General features: G+C 44.4%; 1 protein-coding gene across 3 annotated transcripts in view; it reads left to right on the forward strand.

The window, feature by feature from the left end:
- The window catches only part of LOC121539152 (collagen alpha-1(XII) chain), a 113,745-nt gene that overhangs the window by 31,734 nt on the left and 69,039 nt on the right, over positions 1-12,972 (forward strand). For 2 of the 3 annotated variants that reach the window (XM_041847438.2, XM_041847437.2), the window contains exons 15-27: positions 61-327; positions 634-826; positions 997-1,118; positions 3,228-3,377; positions 3,537-3,656; positions 4,025-4,189; positions 4,452-4,598; positions 5,500-5,639; positions 9,567-9,696; positions 10,292-10,434; positions 11,020-11,149; positions 11,361-11,497; positions 12,533-12,662. In XM_041847438.2, the coding sequence (XP_041703372.2) occupies positions 61-327; positions 634-826; positions 997-1,118; positions 3,228-3,377; positions 3,537-3,656; positions 4,025-4,189; positions 4,452-4,598; positions 5,500-5,639; positions 9,567-9,696; positions 10,292-10,434; positions 11,020-11,149; positions 11,361-11,497; positions 12,533-12,662 (1,974 nt within the window). The remainder of the gene's footprint in view (positions 1-60; positions 328-633; positions 827-996; positions 1,119-3,227; positions 3,378-3,536; positions 3,657-4,024; positions 4,190-4,451; positions 4,599-5,499; positions 5,640-9,566; positions 9,697-10,291; positions 10,435-11,019; positions 11,150-11,360; positions 11,498-12,532; positions 12,663-12,972) is intronic. The other variant, XM_045214872.1, reaches the window with a different exon arrangement.

Below are 12,972 nucleotides of genomic sequence, written 5' to 3' on the forward strand. Positions count from 1 at the left end.
CGCAGCATGATACCGATATCAATCCATCAAGCATTCATTTTCTTTCATTTGTGCTCCCAGTGTCTGCAGCTGGAAAAGTTGTGGTCGTTTCCGAGGAGACGGAGAAGAGCATGAAGGTGACATGGCAGCCTGCACCCGGGAATGTTGTCAACTACCGGGTGACGTACAAGCCAACGTTGGGAGGGCGACAGCTGGCCGCCAAGGTGCCCGGTGGGACCACCAACACCATCCTGAGACGCCTAACGCCCATGACCACCTATGACATCACAGTGCTGCCTGTGTACAAGCAGGGAGAAGGAAAAGCAAGGCAAGGAGTAGGAACCACACGTACGTTGGTCTATCATTAACCACAACTAAACTGTGCTCTGTGCTGCTTACGTTAGGTTAGGGGAGTCCTGTAGAGTAGTTAGTCACTAGAGGGTTATGCAGACTCATATTAAGTACTTATCATCAATCATCATCAACTACTAAATCTTGTATGAAACAGCTGCTTGCAGTAGGATAGCCCAGGAGAGAATGGGTCTCCAAAGAGGCAGAACTAAGATTTTAATAGCCTAATGAACAGTTTAGCCACATTTTACTTCCAGTTTATATTCATCTGCTTATATCAAATCTTAATTTTCTCTGTTCCAGTGTCACCGTACAAAGCCCCTAGAAACTTGCAGACCTCTGAGCCCGCTAGGACCAGTTTCAGAGTGACCTGGGACCACGCTCCAGGGGAGGTCAAGGGCTACAAGGTCACCTTCCACCCCATTGGGAATGATATAGACCTGGGAGAGCTACTGGTCGGACCTTATGACAACACTGTGGTTCTGGAGGAGCTCAGGTAGGCTAACCTGGGACTGGAAAGTAAAGTATATCAGATGGACTGTCACAGGTACTGTATTACTTTGCACAGGTACTGCCGCTTTTTCATTAGTTCAGTCATTTCTCTCAGACAAACTGACAAACCTGTTGAGATGAATGAAGTGTAACTGATTAAGGTTTGTCTCACAGGGCTGGTACCAAGTACACAGTGAGTGTGTTTGGGATGTTCGAGGGAGGAGAGAGCCAGCCGTTGGCTGGAGAGGAAAAGACTACTCTCTCTGACGCCCCTGAACCACCACCGTATGATGGAGGTAATGCCTCCTCTCAAACAGCAACACAGCACTACACAGGAGACTACACTGTAAAGTATTCACCTTATACACAGCCAATCAACAGGCGTGGGCGCGGCAGCCATGTTAAAAAGTAAAAGGTCATAAGGTAAATATGTGTATGCAGGAATCGTATATAAAAATGCTGTGATCCATTTTATTGGCAAAAGCGAAATAACACATTTTCCTCAAAGAACCCAACAACCTTAATCTCCCTCATGATACTTAAGACCTTATATATATGTTGTGATTCCTGCGTCCATAGCCAACGTGGGGTATACATTTTTTGAAAATACGTTCTAATCCCTCTCCCTATAAAAACAGATGAGTTGCCCTAAATGCCTTTCCTCAAAGCTAATTGTCTCACCAGATAACAGATGTAACGACTATTCCATCTGTTGGCTGCATGCTTTTTTCATCACTTTGGGTTCCTTTTTCGTTTTCTGGATCCTGCGGTAGCTAAGAGCAGTATAATTGAAAAAAGGATAAGCTGTTTGCAATTACAAGTGTTTTACAACCTACCGGGTGTGAGCACGTGGCATGGTGCAGGGCAGTGAGTGAGAGGCGAGGCGAGGCGAGGCGAGGCGAGGCGAGGCGAGGAGAGGAGAGGAGAGGAGAGGAGAGGAGAGGAGAGGAGAGGAGAGGAGAGGAGAGGAGAGGAGAGGAGAGGAGAGGAGAGGAGAGGGAGGAAAATGTTATGTGTTTGATGGAAGGCTCCAGAGAGGCCAGTCTGACCCTCAGCTGACTGGAAGGCCTCCTCTAATAGGGAGCAGATACAGTGACAAGACCCAGTCATCCAGCCAGCCAGCCAGCCAGCCAGTCAGTCAGTCACCCACAATAATATAATTCAATAAAGGGGGCAGAACACCCCTTCTACACCCCATTTCCCCCTTTCTCCTTACCCAGAACTCCTCAATTCAGTCCCCCCATCCCCAATCCTGGAGGAGTGAGTGTAAGAGGGGATTGAGGAGAGAGGGATTGGGTCTGAGGTAATCCGTTCATTAGCCTCCCTCTACTCTGAAGATATTTTACAGTACTGACACTTTCTGTCTCCTCCTTTCCACATTCAAAGTGTTTTTGATAACCGTTCTTTGAGTGCGAGATAAATATGTGCCGTATCGCACGAGTAGTAAACCAAACATTGAATTTACAGTGCCATAAACAGGGACTGGATGTGAATTTATTTGGTGAAATGCATATTGCAGTCGAAGGACAAACATCTGCCGTGGCTGATAAATCTTCCCACTGTAGTCTCCGTCCGATAGCCTTAGATAATTGTCTTTATTACGACTGTGTAGCTAGCTAAAACAGACTGGAATCCGAATGGCACACGGTTCAGCCACTCTAGGACCCTCACACACCGCTGGACATCTGTTTATCTGTTAGCAGCATGGGGAGGGAAAGACAAGTCTGTAAATCAAACATCATGTAACCTGTTTTCAATTGCAGACAGTGGCAGATTGCGCAATGTCTGTGTGCGGCTGCTGCCGCGCATCTGCAATCTTAACGGACTGGGGACGAGGCCTTCTTCTCATCCCACAGGTGTCTGGAAAACAGTGAGAGCTGTGCCAGTGAGGAATGCACAATAACTCTCACCAAGGATACCCTCATATGTCATGTCAGGAGAGCTTATTTTTTTGTTCCCCGGGAGAGGCTGAGGAGTGGCCAGCGAAGAACACTCCTCAGACACAGAGAAAGAGAGACAGAACAGAGTCTCAACTTGTTGGAAGAAAAGAAGACAATAATTATATCGGCACCTGGAAATGAAATGTGTATGATGAAAATAGCTTGTAAGCCTAAAAATGGAATAGAAAGTGTTTTTAATGCTTGTTTGTAAAGAGACAGAAAGATATGTGTTTGTTTTCTGTTTGGGAAGTGTGTGCAATGTACTGTGACTCGATGTCAACAATGTCATGTCAATTACCTATTTTCTTTCCTACTCCTTCACCTCTCTTCACACCCATGCATTTTTAAACACCTCTGAGCCATCTTCATGACATGTCTGCCCTATAACGGAAACTGCGTTATGATAACTAGAGCCCCATCATTGTTCTGTACTGTGTCTCTGACCTGTAACCTCTGACCTCTCAGATGTGGTGTGTAAGACCAAAGCCCGTGCTGATATAGTCCTGCTGGTCGATGGCTCCTGGAGTATCGGTCGTCTGAACTTCAAGACCATCCGCTCCTTCATCTCTCGCATGGTGGGAGTCTTTGACATCAGCCCTGACAGGGTCCAGATCGGTAGGTTGAACCTCAGTGTGCCTGAGGTCTCACAGGACATGAGCATTCCTGCTCCCTGCTGCAGATAACAGCAGCAGGTAATCCTGTAGGTGTTATAATGTTGGGTAGATTTACATGGCATCTGATCTGACAGAGGCTCTCTGTGTGTGTTTCTCGCAGGTCTGGCCCAGTACAGTGGTGATCCTAAGACTGAGTGGCACCTGAACGCCCACAGGACCAGGGCTTCCCTGCTGGAAGCTGTAGCCAACCTGCCCTACAAAGGAGGCAACACCCTCACTGGTACTGTACTTAATCTACATCTATAACCTCAATGCAGACATTACTATTTTATACTGTTAACTCTATCATGTTAGTGCTTGTATTGGCTATTTAGACGGCTACTGAAATAGGTTCCAGTTCGTAAACTTCACAATGAAAACTGTGCCACTGCTTTGGTTCTTGGCAGTTGAGCTGTTTGTGTGATAGCCAGAGGGTGAAGGCAACTGAACTGAATTGTATGCTCCATTATGCAAATAAAACTTTGTTGTTCCTAATAGGCTCACAATGTATTTTATAATAATCTGCATTCTGTTTAGCTGCCTTGTTGGAAAGGCCTCTGAGAAATGTTTAAACCGTGTGATAAATCAATGTTTCTGTCTTCCTTGCAGGTCTGGCTCTGAACTACATCCTCCAGAACAATTTCAAGGAGAATGTTGGGATGAGACCCAACGCTCGGAAGATCGGAGTTCTGGTCACTGATGGCAAGTCTCAGGATGACATCATTGCCAACTCCCAAAACTTACGTGACCAGGGCATTGAGCTGTATGCCATCGGTGAGTCTCTGCCATCTTCACTGATAAGTTTTGCCTTTGATCTATTTTGACTTGATAGGACATCTGACACTCCTTATATCCATCTCAACTTGAATAATGACAATTATCTTAATAATTCCTTACACACCCAGAATAATTCCTTACACACCTTTGCCATACTCCACCTACTGTATCTTCCTCATAAAATGTATGTAATGTATCCTCACCTTGTGCTAAGATGGGATAGCTGACCTGACTGTTGTCCCTTGTTGACTCCTCCTAGGTGTGAAGAACGCTGACGAGAATGAGCTGAGGTCCATCGCCTCTGACCCGGAGGAGATCCACATGTACAACGTGGCTGACTTCTCCTTTCTGCTGGACATAGTGGACGACCTGACTGACAACCTCTGTAACAGCGTCAAGGGACCAAGTACCTTCAACCTTCCATTAAACTCCTTGTCGTGACTGTTAATAAGGTTGCAGTCTTATTAGCTATGCAGGTTATCCCTTAGTCTTAAAACTAGCGCTTTCAAGGCTTAAATTCACAAAGTGTTCTAAAGCAGGAGTGCTGATCTAGGATCAGTTTTGCCTTTGAAATCATAATGAATAAGAGGTGGGACCTGATCCAAGATCTTTGAGACTCTTTGTGAATACAGGCGATGATCTCCACACAGCCAGCCGTGCTGTGTGAGGCTAAGAGAGACCCTCAATAGAGTAGCATGTCTGGAGCACCAGGGGAGGCAACACAAGGAGCTGAATGCCAGCCAACCACTGGAAGTAATATAGAATCTAGTCCTCTTTCCCCAGATACTCTATTTTATCCTCTCTGAAATTAGAAATAGTCTGCTCCTTAATCAAATTAAAGAGCTGGAACTGGATACTATGTGGGAGAAGTTCTTTATTTTTATTTTTAGAAAAGGCTTAGATGTGCTGTGCAGCCGTCTTGAGTAAAGAGTGTTTGTCTGTCTGTCTACTGGATTCTCTGCTAGGGAGCTGTGTCCAAATCCATGAAAGACAAATCAAATGCTTCTTAAACAACAGGTGTAGACTAACAGTGAAATCCTTACTTATGGGCCCTTCCCAACAATGCAGAGAGAAAGAAAATAGAGAAATAATAGAAAAGTAAAACACATAATAGTAGATACACAATGTGTAATGATAACTTGGCTATATACACGGGGTACCAGTACCGAGTCGATGTGCAGGGGTACGAGGTAGTTGAGATAGATATGTACAGGTACATATAACTAGGAATAAAGTGACATATAATAAACAATGAGATCCTATGCTTTGGGTTGATTTTACCTCCTGTCTCCCCTTTTCCCTGATAGGAGGTGGCCCTGAGGCGCCCACTGACCTTATAACCTCAGAGGTGACCAACTATTCGTTCCGTGCCAGCTGGACAGGCCCTGAAGGTCCAGTGGAGAAGTACCGTGTGGAGTACATGACCTTGTCTGGACGCCCTCAGCAGGTACATACCTCTAACCTCCACCCTACTACAACCCTAACAAAGACCAACCCCCCCCATCAGCCCCCCAAACCCCTCTGTCACTCCCCCTCTATCAACCCCCAAACCCCTCTGACCCCACACCTACTCTACATGCACAGTGCCTTGCAAAAGTATTCATCCCCCTTGGTATTTTTCCTATTTTGTTGCATTACAACCTGTAATTTAAATGGATTTTATTTGGATTTCATGTAATGGACATACACAAAATAGTCCAAATTGGTGAAGTGAAATGAAAAAAATAAAGGAAAAGTGGTGTGTTCATATGTTTTCACCCCCTTTGCTATGAAGCCCCTAAATAAGATCTGGTGCAACCAATTACCTTCAGAAGTCACATAATTAGTTAAATAAAGTCCACCTGTGTGCAATCTAAGTGTCACATGATCTGTCACATGATCTCAGTATATATACACCTGTTCTGAAAGGCCCCAGAGTCTGCAACACCACTAAGCAAGGGGCACCATTGCAGAAACTTTTAACATCCCACGGAGCACCATTAAAAAATGGAAAGCATATGACACCACAACAAACCTGCCAAGAGAGGGCTGCCCACCAAAACTCACGGACCAGGCAAGGAGGGCATTAATCAGAGAGGCAACAAAGAGACCAAAGATAACCCCGAAGCAGCTGCAAAGATCCACAGCGGATATTGGAGTATCTGTCCATAGGACCACTTTAAGCCGTACACTCCAAAGAGCTGGGCTTTACGTAAGAGTGACCAGAAAAAAGCCATTGCTTAAAGAAAAAAATAAGCAAACATGTTTGGTGTTCGCCAAAAGCCATGTGGGAGACTCCCCAAACATATGGAAGAAGGTACTCTGGTCAGATGAGACTAAAATTGAGCTTTTTGGAGAAGAGGAAGACGCTATGTCTGGCGCAAACCCAACACCTCTCATCACCCCAAGAACACCATCCCCACATTGAAGCATGGTGGGGGCAGCATCATGCTGTGGGGATGTTTTTCATCGGCAGGGACTGGGAAAATGGTCAGAATTGAAGGAATGATGGATGGCGCTAAATACAGGGAAATTCTTGAGGGAAACCTGTGTCAGTCTTCCAGAGATTTGAGACTGGGACGGAGGTTCACCTTCCAGCAGGACAATGACCCTAAGCATACTGTTAAAGCAACACTCGAATGGTTTAAGGGGAAACATTTAAATGTCTTGGAATGGCGTAGTCAAAGCCCAGACCTCAATCCAATTGAGAATCTGTGGTATGACTTAAAGATTGCTCTACACCAGTGGAACCCATCCAACTTGATGGAGCTGGAGCAGTTTTGCCTTGAAGAATGATCAAAAATACCAGTGGCTAGATTGTGCTAAGCTTATAGAGACATACCTGAAGAGACTTGCAGCTGTAATTTCTGCAAAAGGTGGCTCTACTAAGTATTGACTTTGGGGGGAGGGGGTTGGGGGTGAATAGTTATGCATGCTCAAGTGTTCTGTTTTTTTGTCTAATTTCTTGTTTGATTAACACAAAAAAATATTTTGCATCTTCAAAGTGGTAGGCATTTTGTGTAAATCAAATGATACAACCCCCCCCAAAATCAATTTTAATTCCAGGTTGTAAGGCAACCAAATAGGAAAAATGCCAAGGGGGTGAATACTTTCGCAAGCCACTGTCTTATGGGAAGACTTTCTCATTATGCTGGGTTTAGTTCTAGCCTCTGATCTGCCAGAGACTAGAGGGAAACCCCAGAAACTCTCTCCACCTCACTTCCTCAAGCATGTGTTGGCTGCTCAGCATGAGGGTTTTTGGCAAAAAAGGGTTGTTTTATGTTTATTTAATATCCCTTTATCTGACAGCTGCAGGGTCTTGGCTCCAGTGTACTAGTATGGGGTAGGCTAGCTGCTAGATCAACTTCCAACTTCTTGGTGTCCAATTTCATTTTTCAAAGTATTTATTTTATTCCAGCTCTCATGGTTTTGTGAGGCAGTGGTCTAGTGTGTGATCGAGGTAGTGTTTGTTTTTGACTCTTATAAATAGAAACACACTGGGTTGGAACAGTTAGAGTTTGGTCAGAGTTCCTACAACCTCATTTGTGACCCACCACATGGATTTGGTTCTATGTAGCAAAATTTGAAATTGTGTTTTTACATTGGGTAAAAGTGCAGACTCCAAGCTAGAAAATGGTATATCATACACTGCAGTTGAGGAACAATGAGAAAGTAATTCTGCTTTGAAAGTTGATAAACTTGTAACCCCACTTTTGAGAAAATGGCCCGTGAATGCTTTGGTACACCTACTGGAGTGCTCTTCTTTGTCTACACCCATTCAGCATCGTTCACACCCTCTTAAGCCTTAGCCCCACCCATCTCTTTAAGGATTCACTGTGTAGTAAACAACCAAAGAGTTCAAGACTAAAAGTGGTGAAAGTAGTAGCAAGAAGTAGTAGTAAAAATAAACTTTATCTAGTCCTTGGCCTATATCTTAATCTGACTTTGGTGCAGGTCATGTTGTTCTTCACATTACCGTCTCTGGTAAACACACACTATATCAAATAAAATCTAAATTAATTTGTCACATGCACAGGATACAGAAGGTGTAAACGGTACAGTGAAATGGTTACTTGCATAGTGGAGCATTTTGTTTAGACATGTAGCTAGTTAGCTAGCTAGCCAAACAATGAACCATAATCCCAACTCTAATGCTGCGTTCAAAACAACTGGGAAGTCAACCAAAAAACTCAGACTGGGAAAAATCGATTTGAACGGTCCTCCAACTCGGAATTCCAACTAGGGATCTCGGGCCTCTTTCTAAAGCTCCTACACAGATCATACATGTAACGTTAGCTATTGAGCCAGCCAGCTAAAGTTAGCTAGCTAGTTAACAGTACGCTTTAACTTGCAATGAAAACTTCTTTCTGACAAAATTAGAAACATATAATATCTGAAAATGTCACTAGACTCTTACCCCGTATACATGGATGAACACTTCTCCCTCTGTCATGGATGCCATGGTGCCCCTTAGTTTGAAGATGTAATTCAGAGACAGGTGTTTTATACAACAGACTCTCTCCGCATCTGGTAATCATCTCTCTGCTTCCACCGGGTATTTCACTGATTTCAAAACTCGGTCAACTTCTTCCGTGACAACGACACCGTTTCTTCCCCACCATTGTCATCAGAAGGCTCTTCAATGTCTCATTCAATTAAAATGTTTTGACCTAAATCATGGATTTCCTCATTGTCTGATTCATTTTCAGAGTCAGACAGAGTCAGCATGGCATGATCATCCTCTAGAACGTAGTACATCACAACATTTTCCCACTAACTTTAGGGCAGCGATGTTGAGAGCAGTAGCAAAGGTTTTTCAGTTCTTCATGATAGGTGCGGTAGACAGGATTATCCACAAATACTTAGCAGCTCATGTTATAGACAGAAGCATGCTACATGGCAGACCAATCCGAACTCATTTCTCGGCATGTCCAGCCCATCCATTATCTCAGCCAATCATGGCTAGTGGGAAGGTTCCTGTATTTTTCCGTGGCTAAACCAACTAGGCTCGTTATTTAACAATTGTATTCATATTTACAGATGGCATACACGTTTGTTATTAAAGCACAAGAAAGTTCACATGTTCCAGAAGGCATTTCTAAAATAAAAATAAAATAAAAAACGTTCAAATGCCTCTCCTGTGAAGTAGTGACGTGCGACATACGCCTAGTTTCTTGAAACGGGTCACATTTGTGGTTCAATTAAAACCAGTAGCATCAACACAGGAAAGACTGATAGCTGTACTTTGTTGTATTGTTTGGTTTATTTGTCCTCCAGCAGAAACCAACCTTTCCATGCGTGTCAATCGGGGTACTTAAAATAGACATCCCAAGTCATTCTACAACCTCATACTGTATTCGCCTGGTTCATGTTTACTCTTGATGTCTGGTTGTAGATGTTTGTTGATGGCTCTGTGACCACAGCCATCCTACCTAACCTGAACCCACTGACTGAGTATCTGGTCAATGTCTACTCTGTCATCGGAGAGGAGAGCAGCGACCCACTGAAGGGCACTGAAACCACCTGTGAGTCCTAATCTGTTTTTCTGTGTTCTTCTTTGATCCACTATACTGTACCTGTCCATTAGTGTCCTTCAACATACCTTTATGTCCCACACGTAATCCCTATAGGATCAATAATGGATGTCTTTGAGACTGTAAAACAAGCATTCTTCCATTACATTCAGCACACCACTGTGACTGTATGGATGTTCCAGTGATGCTTGTGCAGTCCCTGTTTTCAACGTTAAAGAAAGAACAACACTGTCCTGTTTATGATACCATATAAGGCTGCTATTATTGTAATCAAATTCAAACTCAAAAGCATGCTGTTATTCAGCGCCCACTCTCTGCAGCAAGAATGAGAGGTTTCTTTAATGTTGTTCTTCAGTGTTCTTTTATTTGTCCTCTAGAATAGCGTGATTTTATGAAGCAATTTTTTAAACAAGTTATTTCTCCATAAAAGCTCCTATAAAAGACCTCATTGTTTAGTTCTCACCACTTGAATAGGCACATGAAATCTGCATGGCTGCATTTCACTGCAAACATTTCGTTTTGGATGGGATTGTGTGTGTGTGTTTAGAATCTAACAGTGTTTCCCTCTTCCTGTTCCCCTGTCCAGTGCCCCTCAGCGCGGTGAGGAAGATGATCATCTATGAGGAGCGTCCCACCACCATGAGGGTGAAGTGGGAGGAGGCAGTGGGCGCCACGAGCTACATGCTACTCTACAGCTCCATCAACGCCACAGAGCCCGTGGAGAAAGAGGTGAGACGGCCACTGAGAGAGAGAGAGAGAGAGAGAGAGAGAGAGAGAGAGAGAGAGAGAGAGAGAGAGAGAGAGAGAGAGAGAGAGAGAGAGAGAGAGAGAGAGAGAGAGAGAGAGGGAGAGAGAGGGAGGAGAGAGAGAGAGAGAGAGAGAGAGAGAGAGAGAGAGAGAGAGAGAGAGAGAGAGAGAGAGAGAGAGAGGGAGACGCCAGACCAGCTGTGGCACTGACACACACACACGGATGCTGCCAATGACCGAATATACCGGTCCCCTGCCAATGTCTCCTGACAGCATGCAGATGTCAAGGAGCAGTGATGAGTAACTCTCCATTTACGGATGCAGAGGCAACTAAACACACAATTATTTATTAAATTTTTATCTCACTCTGGCAGGATATTAGTTCCTGAGGTGTCAAATCCAGAGGGTTAGATCGTCTGTAGTATTGTCAACACTTCGATAAGTTAAAGGACACTGGATCCTGCCTAAGACTTGTAATCTGTGGAAACATGTTCATCCAAACTGCCTGTCTGAACGACAGTGAGCCTTGTAAACTAATGTTTGTTCTGTCATGGTCCTCCCCTGCAGATGAGAGTTGGAGGGGACACGACTGATGTCCAGCTGGTGCAGCTGATCCCCAACACGGGCTACACTCTGTCCATCTTAGCCCTGCACGGAGAGTCAGCCAGCGACCCCCTGACCGAGCAAGGAGTCACACGTACAGAACACTACTCCTCTACATTCAAATGCATGTTGTTATTAATGTTTTGCGCTTAGTGCTCTAAGGGAGGGTAAGGGATGACAGGTCCTAACTCCTGGAGAGTAAATTAGGTCTCCTCACTCCCTAGTTTATGGAATGAAAGTGATTAAAATGATAAATAATGTAATTTGGTGAGCCTCATGTTTCTGTCCCTCTGTCCTCTCCGTAGTGCCCATGCCCCCTGCGGGAGAGCTGAGGGTCAGAGACGTTACCCACAGCGCCCTGAAGATGAACTGGGATGCTGCTCCAGGTGCCGTCCTCAAATACATCATCACCTACACGCCTGACGAGGGAGAGGCCAAAGAGGTGAGATACGACAGTCACAATACATCTGTTGGATACAGACGGCAGTGAAAGCAATACTCTGTACCCTAGATACTCCCTCTGGGGGCGGAGACATAGGCCTAGCTACCCCTCCTACTGGTCACAGCAGACACCAGCTCCTATGCTGAGCACATTCTCTGTTTATGTCATAATAAGTCATGATAGTTATCCTGAAAAGAGAGCTAGCAGATTGATATTGATATTTTTTACGGATCATTTGAGATATGACATTAGACAGCATAATGGGAAGGGAAGCTGGTGAGAAGTGTATGCAGTGGACCTCTGGGGCTATGCTATTGGACCGGGAGCCTGGTGGAAGGATCACACCACTGGACCGGGAGCCTGGTGGAAGGATCACACCACTGGACCGGGAGCCTGGTGAAAGGATCACACCACTGGACCGGGAGCCTGGTGGAAGGATCACACCACTGGACCGGGAGCCTGGTGGAAGGATCACACCATTGGACCGGGAGCCTGGTGAAAGGATCACACCACTGACAGAGATTTCAGACTAAGGAACATTAGGAATTACCTCCTGTAACAAATGCCGTGATCGTGAGATTCCTGAGACATGGAAAGAAACAGAGAAGTTAATGGTGCATTTTGAAATATTTTTGGGGTACTTTTCCAAGGCAGTATGTTTGTGCTTGACTGTCATTAATGTTTTATTTTTTACTTGATTGTTTATCTCTCTCCACTTCTGCATGTGGTAAGGATTTACAAATGAAGTGGAGATAACATGCTGTCTCACCAGATGTATACAAAGACATCCACAGTTTCTCTCACAGATTCTTTGGAACTCATCATTGAGAACGGAAAGTGACTTTGGAAGGCATTCAACATGACCTTGATGAGGAAGACAGTATTACTCATAACTTACCCTAACCCTCCATTTACAAAATAATGCAGTAGTCATTCAGCTGTTGATACAAGCAAATGATTTAACATGGTTTACACTAGAATAATGTGACAAACTGTAGGGCTTGATCAAAACAAAGATGTTGTTTTGGTCTGCAGCTTGAAGTGGGAGGAGGTGTGACCTCCAAGGCCCTGGAAAACCTGATCTCTCAGACTGAGTATGACCTGGCTGTCACCCCCATCTATGATGATGGAGCTGGAAACCCCATGCTCAACACAGCCATCACAGGTACAGTCACACAGCCTATGTGGGGGTTAACACACTGGGGTTAGACTCCATGGAAGTCCTACTCAGTACTATAGGTAAGCCCTGACCATGGGACCTGACCAGCAAACACTTTTGGGCCCTAGTTATAGGGTATAATGATGTCTTAGTTATATGGTATAGTGATATCCTAGGTATAGGGTATAATGATGTCTTAGTTATAGGGTATAGTAATGTCTTAGTTATAGGGTATAGTGATATCCTAGTTATAGGGTATAGTGATGTCTTAGTTATAGGGTATAGTGATGTCTTAGTTATAGGGTATAGTGATATC

The sequence above is a fragment of the Coregonus clupeaformis genome, unplaced genomic scaffold, assembly GCF_020615455.1.
Source record: "Coregonus clupeaformis isolate EN_2021a unplaced genomic scaffold, ASM2061545v1 scaf0329, whole genome shotgun sequence".
Lineage (NCBI taxonomy): Eukaryota > Metazoa > Chordata > Actinopteri > Salmoniformes > Salmonidae > Coregonus > Coregonus clupeaformis.